The sequence below is a fragment of the Rana temporaria genome, chromosome 7 (genome assembly GCF_905171775.1).
Source record: "Rana temporaria chromosome 7, aRanTem1.1, whole genome shotgun sequence".
Lineage (NCBI taxonomy): Eukaryota > Metazoa > Chordata > Amphibia > Anura > Ranidae > Rana > Rana temporaria.
In genome coordinates this window covers 188,250,787-188,263,480 of record NC_053495.1, presented here as the reverse complement: position 1 = coordinate 188,263,480, position 12,694 = coordinate 188,250,787, and the positions used below count along the sequence as shown (strand labels likewise).

The following is a 12,694-nucleotide window of genomic DNA, read 5'->3' as shown; positions in this document are numbered from 1 at the left end:
ATTCTTTATAATATAATAGGTACCCGTCCCCACTGCCAAGATCTCACCACAGCGAGATCACTCGGAAGCTCGGCCTCCCTGCTCTTTCCCCCGCCGCCAGAACATTCTGAAAGCGCACCGCGCTTCACGCATGTATAGAAAAAGGCCTTACCGACGACCTCCCTTACAGGCAATGGCGGCAGCACCCGAGTGCTGATGGAAACATCGGCTGGTTTGCCGACATCGCTGGATTCCAGGCAGGGCTGTGGAGTCGGAGTCGAGGAGTCGGAGTCGGGGGAAATTTTGGGTACCTGGAGTCGGAGTCGGCAAACAATGCACCGACTCCGACTCCTACTAAATTTAGATTGATATTAAAAAAAAAAAAAAGCAAGTTTAAATGTCCCAATTCACAAAAAGTTATAATTAATGACTTCTCTACTGTAAGAATAAAGACCAATGCATGCAGTGCCTCACGTAACCGCAAAACGAACACGTTAAGTGACCGTGAAGAAGCATGCTTTTCATGTGCTTCACTATATGGCACGCAACGCACAATTAGGAGCTGCAATACTTATACTTTCCATAGTGATGTGTTCTGCTTTTACAGGGAACGCATGTTAGAGAACCAGTAAGTGTCCAAATAAAAAAACTCCAACAGGAGCTTTATGCCTAGGTTCACACTGCTGCGAATTCAAAATCGCGGTAAAATGCGCGATTTTACCGCGATTTCACGGCTGCGATTTTACCGCGATTTCGGCCGCAATTTAATGTAAATCGCGGCCCGAAATTGCAAAAAGTAGTACAGGAACTACTTTTTGAAATCGCAGATGCGGCGTCGCACTGATTAGGACAGTGCCATTGCCGACAATTGCCGCCGATTTGAGATGCGATTTGACATGTCAAATCGCATCTCAAATCGTTCCAAATCGTACCCAGTGTGAACCAGGGCTGAAAAGCACTAAAAGAAGTTGAAAAGTATGATCGCTCATCAAAACTTACTGTTGAAGAAGCCATCCTTGTTTATCCAGAGATCGTTAGTGATGTGGCCAGAATAGTTACTGCAATGCCACCCACCCAAGTCAGTGTCGAAAGATTATTTTCAGCCCTAAAAATAATAAAGTCTGACTTAAGAGCCTCTATGAAAGAGGATCTGGAGCAGAGGCAATTCTCTTCCTTAGAACTCTACATTGAATTGATTTGCATTTGCTAAGCCTATAACTACATTTCAAGATTAATATAAACCATTTCTAGGTTTTACAGATTTTGTTTTTGGTTCATTATAGATAAGCTTTGTTTTTGTTCTAAAACAACCAAATAATGTGGTCTGTATTTTTGAACTGGTAAAGATCCTGTTTCTGATGTTTATGCCTGCTGCTACTATCCAGCCACTTGATTGATTAATATTTTTTTTATAAAAAACGTTGTTTTCATTGTGTTTGTCTTTTGCTTAAACTGTGCAATACAGTAGACTGTTGGCTTCCCAGCCAGTAGTCCTGTGGTAGGTTGCATTTCTTTCCCTCAAGGAATGTATAAAATACATTCGCATATTAATACAGAGGAGTCAGAGTCGGGGAGTCGGAGTCGGAGGTACATAAAACTGAGGAGTCGGAGTCGGAACATTTATCTACCGACTCCACAGCCCTGATTCCAGGACAGGTTAGTGTTCCAATACTAAAAGTCAGCAGCTACAGTCCCTTAGGATTTAAATTAAAAACATATCAAAAAGGTGCCAGAGTTGTCTCTTGAATGCCTGGCAGCCAAACTTAGAGACTCATATAGAGTCAAAAAAGGCAAAGAGAGGGATAAGCTTAAAGCGGAGTTCGACCCAAAAATGGAACTTCCGCTTTCGGAACCTCCGGTGTCACATTTGTAATTTTTCAGGGGGGAGAGGGGAGCAGATACCTGTGTAATACAGGTATTTTGCTCCCACTTCGGGGAATAGATACCAAGCCACCCGCAGGTATCTACGTCACTAACTTCATTCCCCCTGCTGTCTTCTGAGAGACACACATGTCCCAGAAGACAGCAGGGACCATGCAGCGCGAGTCACACATGCGCAGCAGTGAACCAGGAAGTGAAGCTGCAAGTCTTCACTTTCCGATTCCCTTACCGAAGATGGTGGCAGCATTGCGGGAGCCCCGGACAGGTAAGTGTCCTTATTTTAAAAGTCAGCAGCTGCAGTATTTGTAGCTGCGGATTAAAAGAACAAAAAAAAAACGGTGGAACTCCGCTTTAAAGGCCCCTTTCACACTGGGGCGTGAAGCGCCGCTATTTTTAGCAGCGCCTTACCGTCAGAATTGCTAGCAGGGGTAAAACCGCACCGCTAGCGGCCGAAAAAGGGTCAATACCGCCCGCAATGCGCCTCTGCAGAGGCACATTTCACGCGGTATAGCCGCGGTTTCCCATTGCTTTCAATTAGAAGGAGCAGTGGAAAAGCGGTAAACACACTGCTTCTTCACCGTTTCAAAGATGTGGCTAGCAGGACTTTTTTTTACCCTCCTTCGTGCAGATACTGGCGCCTGGACCCACAGCAGATGGACGAATCGGCCTGGGGTGTCGACATTGCGGGATCCCTGGACAGGCAAGTGTGTTTATATTATATTAAAAGTCAGCAACTACATTATTTGTAGCTGCAGATTTATTTATTTTTTAATTCCTCTTTAACAACTCACTGGGCCGGATTCAGACAGGAGATACGACGGCGTATCTGCTGATACGCCGTCGTATCTCTGAATGCCGGCCGTCGTATCTATGCACCCGATTCAGAGAATCAGTTACGCATAGATATCCCTAAGATCCGACTGGTGCAAGTGTCTTACACGGTTGTATCTTAGGCTGCATTATCACGCTGGCCGCTAGGTGGCGCTTCCGTATAGCTACGCGAGGAATATGCTAAATAGGTATTTACGCCGATTCAGAAACATACGTCCCACCGGCGCATTATTTTATGTCGTTTACGTTAGGCTCTTTTCGGCGTAAAGTTACCCCTGCTATATGGAGGCGTAGCTAATGTTAAGTATGGACGTCGTTCCCGCGCCAAGTTTTGAAAATTTTACGTTGTTTGCGTAAGACGTTCGCGAATAGGGCTTTGCATAAGTTACGTTCACGTCGATACCAATGAGGCTTTGCGGCGTAATTTCGAGCATGCGCACTGGGATTTCTTCACGAACGGCGCATGCGCCGTTCACAAAAGACGTCAAAAACGCGGGGTCAAGTCAAATTTAAATAAAACACGCCCCCAACATCCCCATTTGAATTAGGCGGGCTTACGCCGCAACACATACGTTACGCCGCCGTAACTAAGGGCGCAAGTTGTTTCTGAATACAGAACTTGCGCCCTAAATTACGGCGGCGTAACGTATCTGAGATACGTTACGCCGGGCGGACAGATAGACCATTCTATCTGAATCCAGCCCACTGACTTCACGAGTTATATGCTGTGGATGCAACAAGGCAAACTATAAAAAAAAAAATATATAACAGCTGTAAAGGACAGACTGTATGAAGCAGGTAATGATAATCACTCAAGCAGTATGGTTAGTACAAAAGTTTATTCAAAACAAAAAATTATATTGGAAGATTCCACATACAATATATAAACCAACACTGTACAAAAGATGAATTGACACTATACCAATTATTTATTAAAAAAACAATCCGGATTGTAGTCCTTTAAAGGCAATTAAACATATCTGCCAGTCCCATGGAAACGATGAAACCCTGCCGAGTATATTGGCAGGGTTTCGATGGCAAGTATAGAAAGCCGGAGAAAACATATGCAGCAAGCAAATGAGCAGGGTCTGAGAGGTTATAAAGAGCAGCGATTAGTTATGCAATCAATGCAGGAGGCAAGCTTTGTAAAAGTTCTTGAAGTGGGAGTCCATAAAGAAATAAAGACTGCAGTGTTGGAAGTGAAGTGTTAAGCAGAAATGACAATGGAGTCAACACTGTCAAAAGTAACATACTCGGCTACACCAAGCCACAATAAGAAGGTGCTTGACACTTCACTTCCAACACTGCAGTCTTTTATTTCATTATGGACTCCCACTTCAAGAACTTTTACAAAGCTTGCCTCCTGCATTGATTTCTATAACATATCGCCGCTGAGTGCTGCTCTTTATACCTCGCAGACCCTGTTCATTTTCTTGCTACATATGCTTTCTCCAGATTTCTATACTTACTAATCGAGAACACCTTAAGAGCTCATTCACCAATATACTCCATTAGCAGCGCTTCATATGCTATTTTACCAAAAGTATTGGGACGCTTGCCTTTACACACATATAGCTAGATTCAGAGAGAGTTAGGCCGGCGTATCAGTAGATACGCCGACCTAACTCGGAATATGCGCCGTCCTAAGTTTAAGTGTATTCTCGAACTGAGATGCACTTAAACCTAGCTAAGATACGACAGCCTGCGCCGTCGTATCTTAGGGTACAATATTTAGGCTGGCCGCTAGGTGGCGGTTCCGTTGAGTTCGGCGTAGAATATGTAAATGTCTAGATACGCCGATTCACGAACGTACGTGCCCCCTTTCCGTAAGAGATACCCCACGAGATAAAGCTGCCCCTAGTTGGCCTGGTCAATGTTAAGTATGGCCGTCGTTCCCGCGTCGAAATTTGAAAATTTTACGTTGTTTGCGCAAGTCGTCCGTGAATGGGGCTGGACGTAATTAACGTTCACGACGAAACCAATACGTCCTTGCGGCGTACTTTGGAGCAATGCACACTGGGATATGTACACGGACGGCGCATGCGCAGTTCGTAATAAACGTCAATCACGTCGGGTCACGAGTAATTAAACACGCCCAACATCCTCATTTGAATTAGGCGCGCTTACGCCGGCCACATTTACGCTACGCCGCCGTAAGTTAGGAGGCAAGTACTTTGTAAATACAGTACTTGCCTCTCTGACTTAAGGTGGCGTAGCGTAAATTCGATACGCCGCCTTAAAGTTGCGGCGGCGTCTCTGAATCTAGGTAATGAACTTTAATGGCATCCCAGTCTTAGTCCGTAGAGTTCAATATTGAGTTGGCCCACCCTTTGCAGCTATAACAGCTTCAAATATTCTGGGAAGGCTGTCCACAAGGTTAGGAGTGTGTCTATGGGAATGTTTGACCATTCTTCCAGAAGCGCATTTCTGAGGTCAGGCAATGATGTTGGATGAGAAGGCCTGGCTCACAGGCTCCGCTCTAATTCAGCCCAACTATGTTCTATCGGGTTAAGGTCAGGACTCTGTGCAGGCCAGACAAGTTCTTCCACCCCAAACTCGCACATCCATGTCTTTATGGACCTTGATTTGTGCACTGGTGTGCAGTCATGTTGGAACAGGAAGGGACCATCCCCCAAACTGTTTTTTCCAAGTCGGACCGCACCAGCTGTCTCTCGCCTGGTGGAAACTGGGCCCTGAAAGCATGGGGCAACTGAAGATATCTGAATCCGTGTGAGGGCGGGGCATTGTGTGTAGACAATTAACGATCAAAAGGAGAAAATCGAGAGGTCTGAGGTGATATCCGAGAGAGTTTAATGACACTTTAAAGTGGAGGTTCACCCTTTAAAAAAAATTCTGACATCACACGAAGTCGCGCCGTATAGAGCCGCACCGGCGTTCGGGTTTTTTCGGCAACCTGTGACGCGCAGTATGCACCGTTCGGAAGCCTGTCAATCACAGGCAGTGCTTGGGAACGCCCACTCCCGCGGGATTGCCTTGAGGTGAAAATCGGGATTAAGAGGTATGTGCTGAGAAAAAAAAAAAAAAAACACCGGCATTCTGTCGGTAGGATGGCGCGACTTCGTGTGATGTCAGAATTTTTTTTGAGGGTGAACCTCCACTTTAACTGACCAATATATCTGTGCAATTGAAGAAAACACAGACCATACAAGCTCTCTGCAAATAGTAGTGTCATAGAAGGGGATAGAACCAAGGATTCCATTGCTGCAAGGCAATTCACAGCAAAACAGACAAAAGTTCAGCACTCTGAACAAAGGAAATGTCATGAGGCCCAGCATAGAGTCCACAATAGCGTGCTCTGGCTTCAATGTCCTCCGGACAACAAGCAAACAGCAAAATCCAGTGAAGGAAGCCGGCAATCCAAATCTTTTGAAAACGATTTATTAGTATAAGTTAAATAAAAAATAGTACAAAGTACTAGCGCGTTTCGGCAAACCAATTATTCAGAGCTGTGAACAAGGCGGTTTGCCGAAACACGTTAGCCCCTTTTACTCTTTTTTACTTGTACCAATAAATCGTTTTCGAAGGATTTGGAGTGCCGGCTTCCTTTACTGGATTTTGCAAGGCCATAAGTGTAACCACTAAGCCACAGTACTGCCCTTTTGTAAGATAACGAATGACCAATTGAACATGTGAAAAATAATTGTTTCAAAGCCTACTCCCCGGTAACAGTCAAGCATACGTTATCAATGCAAACTTTACAACTGCACTTTTAAAATGACCCGAAAAAAATTCATTAGTGAAGTGACCCAACACAATATCCAATTCCTCCATACCTCATACCCTCTGTAGTCAACTTCCACATTATCGCCATAAACATTAAGCTCCATATTTTTGTGGCTAAACACGGTGGCTGGTTTGGGGTTCCTCGGGTTGCAAGCCATGTCATCAGCAAGCATAAGGATGATATGACTGTTATGAAAGAAACAGACAACTTGTTAGAAGACAGAAAATTTAAAAACACAACTATTATTAAAGCTGAAATCAGGGCAAAACAAAAGTTTCCTAAATACAAGAGTCGTGTGCATTCTTGCTGTCCTTTTTGAATTTCTTCCAGATCTGTGCAGTAAACCAGCATGAAATAGCTCCTGTACTATTCTCCTCTATGAGTTTCCTGCAATAAAGACCAGTCATTGCTGCTCTCTTTATACAGGGAGACTGGTCTTCTATCCGCCCCCTCCTGTAATTTTCGCCAGGAAGCTTGTAGTGCAAGGAGCCGATGGGCCCCTCCCACAACTCTGTCCTCTGCACAGGCTGACGTTATATTTTTGTTTTCAAATGGCATTTGGGTACACAAAGCAAATTTATATCCTCTGGTTTTAAAGATAGCATTTAAATGCCGAATTGCCGACTTGTATACTTAAAGGGGTGGTTCCCCCTAAAACACATTTCTAACAATAGATTCGTAAGACCCGTTACACTGCGGGTAGGCTGGCTTTTTTTTTTTTTTTTTTAGTACATACCTCGATCTCGGCGTTTCGCCCCTTGTCGGTGGGCGTTCCTAGTTGATTGACGTTCCTCGGACGGGCGCATACGTGACGTCACGACTTTCCGAAAGAAGCCGAACGTCGCTGCGCAGGCGCGTATAGAGCCGACTCTATACGGCGCCTGCGCAATGACGTTCGGCTTCTGTCGGAAAGTCGTGACGTCACGTATGCGCCCGTCCGAGGAACGTCAATCAACTAGGAACGCCCACCGCCAAGGGACGAGACGGCGAGATCTCGGTATGTACGAAAAAAAAAAAAAGCCAGCCTACCCGCAGTGTAACGGGTCTTACGAATCTATTGTTAGACATTTGTTTTAGGGGGAACCACCGCTTTAAAATGTAAAAAAAAAAAAAAGACAAAATGTATTATAGTTTTTCATTAAGGTAAACCATCAAGCAAAAAAATGATGTAATACCTGCGTTTCCTTATTCAACTATGCAGCTTCTTTTGCCCCCCCTCATCCTCCATTCTGGTCACTGAATAATTAAAGTAAAAACTATAGTCAAAGCTTTTCCCCCCCCCCCCCCCCCCCCCCCATTTTGGATAGAGCAAGGGAGGGTTATAACCAGTGACGGCTGGTGATCAATATTTTGGGGGGGCGGGCAGAAAACAAACACCTTACATGTGCCCCCCCCTCCCAACCCCCAGGCAGCGATCGGAGGTTTCCTTACCTTAGGAGGCAGAGGAGGAGGATATTCTGATCGTCTTTCTGATTCTCCTCCTGGCCAAATGGGAAGTGGGTCCTGAGACACGATTGACTGGGAGCCCTTATATTCTGGCCAATAGGGTAATGGAGTATCAGGACCCACTTCCTGATTGTCCGGGAGGAGAATCAGAAAGACAAGAGCAAATATTGATTCTCTATTGTCACACAACTGGGTGGTCTCATGGCTCTGCGCCCCTGAGCTCAACCTTTATTGAAGCCAGTTAAAGCCTCAGTCTCTAATCATGCGCTTAAAAAAAACACACACACCCCATTAGAATTCATGTGTCCGGCATCCTGCATGTAGATTAGGGTCTGGAAGCATGGATTAGGGGGGCGGCGCCCCTGCGCCCATATATGGATGGGCCCCACTGGTTAAAACCCTTGTAAGATTTTGTTTTGCCATCTGTGTTCTATCGGGGAGGTTTCCCTTCACTTCCTGTCCCATATCAAAACAGGAAGTGAGAGGAAATCGCTGCAAAATTAAGGGAACTCCTTGGGGACCCCCAGGTCACCAGAACTAGTGTCTCCATAAGATTTCCCCACTATTACTTTTCTGGGGACAACCCACAATTTGGGATTTTCTTTTACTTTCACTTTGAATGATAAAATGGTGAACAGAACAAATAGAGAGGGGTGAATCTCAGGGCAAAAACTGACAAGCGTTCCAATCCCTCTGCATTCTATCCAAAATGACAAAAAAAAAAAAAAGGTTTTGCCTTTAGTCATATTTTAAACTCTCATGAGCATTAAAAAATTAAATACAATTCCATTCATGTCTAAATATCCGCATTAGACCTCTATTGAAACGTGAGGAAAATCCCTTTGGTGTTCCTTGCTTTTCAGCCTCTCTGCTACTTCCCTGATATAAGCCCGATTTGTGGGCGTTACTATTGTTGAACTGAGGCAGGGCTTAGTTGCCCCCACTTATGTGCGCGTGTCTTAGGCCCGGTTCACACTAGTGCGATGCCAGACATCGCATGTGATTTGCACTGCATTGCTGTTCAGATCACATGCGAGGTCCGTGCGATACGATTTCAGCCATACAAACTGCATGGTTGAAAATATATTCACACCAAAATGCAGGTCCCTTTTTTTGGTCCGCACTGGAATCGGATCACATGGGTCTTCACATCTATGCGATCCCATTCCTGCACCGTTTCACAGTTTGCACTGAGATCTGCTGACAAATCTGGAGGGGTCCTTAACTTTACATTGACACCCACAGTGGTTTTGCAGATCTCAGTGTGAACCACTGTGTGATTCAGGTGCAATGCGGGAATCCGCACTGGATTTGTTGGGTTCCCGCATCACACTAGTGTGAACCAGCACTTAGAGAGGGCTTGTCAGCTAGAGGGTTGCCCCCAAGTTCCACTAACTCTTTTGTTGAGGCAGTGAAAGCCCAAACACATAACAAATAATTAAAGCTAGCCAATCACTGAAGGCTGAAAAAAAAAAAATGTTGATTTCTTATAAATCAGTAGTAAAGTTAAAGAAGAAAAAAAAAAACCTGCAGTTTCAAGCCATAATTTGCTCGAAAGCAACACATACTAGCACATTACAGTATGTCAGACTTTAGAATGGATCCCTCCAGTGGCGCCCTGTCACCGCTGACAGGGATTCAATCTTGAATTCTGTTAAGATAACTATGCCAACCCCAAATTAGTATCTGTGACAATATACAGTACACCGTCAGTGACATATCATGCATTTAATGAACACATGAAGTTATAAGCTACAATATACAGTACATGTGAATTATAAGAGAGACTAGATAAAAAAAAAATATATATATATATAAAAAGGAAAAATCATCAATCTTCACAGGCTCCGGCTATCTAAATGGCTGCGTTGCGACGCGCATGGGAGCCCAGGGCACGGCACATGGGTATGCAAATTCTTCAGAGCACATGCGCCGGAGACGTTACTGGCTGCTGCTCACTGGAATATCTCCTAAACCGAGATGTGGACTTTGTGCAGCTCATCATCCATCCATCTGCACCCTTTGAGGACTGTGCCTCCACCCCAGGCTCACTCATTAATATTTACACACTATATATATATATATATATATATATATATATATATATATATATATATATATATATATATATATATATATATATATAGTGTGTTTTTATACTTTTGCGAGTATTCATTTAACTTGTCTTTGTAATCAAACCTTGTCGGAACTCGCTACACTAGAGTGGTCGAGCCGTCTCCCTCCCTTTGTTCTACCAATTTAATCCATACTATAAAGTGTGGATGGACGAATCTCTCACTTTGCTATTGTATTTTGACAGCCAATCCCGTTGTTCAGCCTAAAATTTCCCAGCAGGGTCCTTTGTCAAATGTCAAATTCAACGATTGACATTTGACGAATGGAGCTGGGCTGGCAGGGCCACCCATTAAATTATTTTTGGCCGGTTCCTCAGGAATCTGACAAAATTTACAGTGTATGGCCAGTGTAAGTGTACAGCCAAAACATGTATATTTCCAAGGATACATAACATAAAATCGGCACACATAGAGAGGGTCGCACAGCATCACCGATTGCTAGGATGCAGGTTGTTTGCTGTATGTGGCCATATGTTATGTAGCACAGGGCCAAGTGGTGTCTTTGGTTGCTAAGACACAGGCAGCCAGGCCGTCTGCACCCTAGCAACCAGGGACATTGTGCAACTTAACCTAGTGACTGGGCTCGTCTCTGCATAATGCTCCTAGGGCCAGATTCACAAAAGGCATACAACGTCGTTTTTCCTGATACGCCGTCGTATCCCTGTTTCTAACTATGCGACTGATTCATAGAATCAGTTACGCATAGATATCCCTAAAATCCAACAGGTGTAATAGTTTTACACTGTCGGATCTTAGGATGCAATACCGCGGCCGCCGCTGGCGGGAGTTCGCGTCGTAAACCAGCGTCGGGTATGCAAATTAGGAGTTACGGCGGATCCACGACGGTTTTTCGCGTTCGCTACGTCGCCGCTAGTCTAGTTTCCCGTCGCAAAGTTACACTTTTTTTTTGGTGCCTTAACTTTTAGTCAGCAAGAGTATTGCTGTCTAAAGTATGGCCGTCGTTCCCGCGTCGAAATTCAAAATTTAACGTCGTTTGCGTAAGCCGTCCGGGAATACGGAAGTACGCTACGCGCGTCGCCTTTCACAAAAATTACGTCACGGCGCGCAAAGCACGGTGGGAGTTAGGAAACAGAACATGCGCAGTAGGTCGGGAGCGCGCCTAATTTAAATGGCACACGCCCATTTGAATTGGCCTGCCTTGCGCCGGAGGCCGCGGGCGTAGTTTTCATCGCAAGTGCTTGGTGAATCAGGCACTTGCGATGAAAAATTGCAGCGGTGTAACTTATCTAGGATAAGTTACGCCGCCGCGATTCTACGTGAATTTGGCCCTTAGTTCCTTAGAAACACGCTGTCGCTCACTCTCTTTAAATAATTGCCTCTTTGCTGAAATAATTGTCATATAGTTGACCATGCTATCTCAGGAACAATACCATCTAGGACCAGACAAAGTGCTAAATGCACTTTGTTGCCTGGGGACAGGATGAGATGTTGGTTGAGATTCTTTAATAAGCTTCATCATCTCTTACCACTTAGAAAGGTGATCCATCAAGCAGTAAAGTTAAACCAGCATCTGTACAGTAACAAGCTTTCTGTTCTTTAATATGCTGGTAAATACAAAATCACAAACTAATTACATTGGTTACCAATCAAGTTTCCAGTCCTCCTGGCTGATGAGGGTTTTAATGGGAAGCATCAAACTTGAGCACTTACATACTTCACAAACACGTATGCTAAATTTTAGAAGAATATCACACAGTCATCCTTGTACAAAATGTAAATTTGTTTTGTAGGTCACCTATAAAAACAGAATGCATTAAATTTACTAACTTTAATTATTCAGCCAGGCCTCGCATCAAAGCCTTGAAAGTGGAGTTCATTAAAACTAGCTGTTTAATTTTCATAACGACTCACAGCATCAAAGACTTAATGGATGGGGCGCGGGGGGGGAGAAAAGAACGCTTTCCTATGCAGGTAGAACAAATGTGCAAGAATGTGGAAAACAAATGGTTTGTTAGATTCTAACATGCTTAAGTGGAGCTACACTGCATCTGAGCACCACAAACCACTTCAGCCCTGGAAGGTTTACCCCCCTTCATGGCCATTTTTTGCGATACAGCACTGTTACTTTAATGGACAATTGCGTGGTCAGGCGACGCTGTACCCAAATAAAATTTGCTTTATGCGTGTTATACACCGATAAATCCGGTATCGAAAAAAAGTAAATCTAAATTTCTTCATCAATTTAGGCCAATATGTATTCTGCTACATATTTTTGGTAAAAAAAAAAAAAGAATCGTATTTTGATTGTTTTGAGCAAAAGTTATAGCGTCTACAAACCATGGGATTTATGGATTTTATATATATCAGGGCTCGACAAATCCCGGTCGCCAGGGCGACTAGAAATAGTGTCCTGGCGACTTGGCTTGGAAGGTGGGCATCTGGTGGTGAGCCGTTGGTATAACAAGTTATTACCACCAGATGTGAGCTGGCGCCATCTGGTGGTGGCCGTTAGTATTACAAGTTAAGCATTACAAGTTAAACAGCAATTCTAATGTCATTTTTCACTATTTTTCACTGCCATCTTCTTCCCTCTAATTGGAACCCCCAAACATTATATATATATTTTTTTATCCTAACACCCTAGAGAATAAAATGGCGATCGTTGCAATACTTTCTGTCACGCCGTATTTGCGCAGCGGTCTTACAAGCGCACTTT

General features: G+C 44.1%; 1 protein-coding gene across 2 annotated transcripts in view; it reads right to left on the bottom strand.

The window, feature by feature from the left end:
- The window catches only part of PIGK (phosphatidylinositol glycan anchor biosynthesis class K), a 195,895-nt gene that overhangs the window by 167,287 nt on the left and 15,914 nt on the right, over nt 1-12,694 (bottom strand). For both annotated transcript variants that reach the window (XM_040360668.1, XM_040360667.1), the window contains exon 4: nt 6,486-6,621. In XM_040360668.1, coding sequence (XP_040216602.1) covers nt 6,486-6,621 — 136 coding nt within the window. The remainder of the gene's footprint in view (nt 1-6,485; nt 6,622-12,694) is intronic.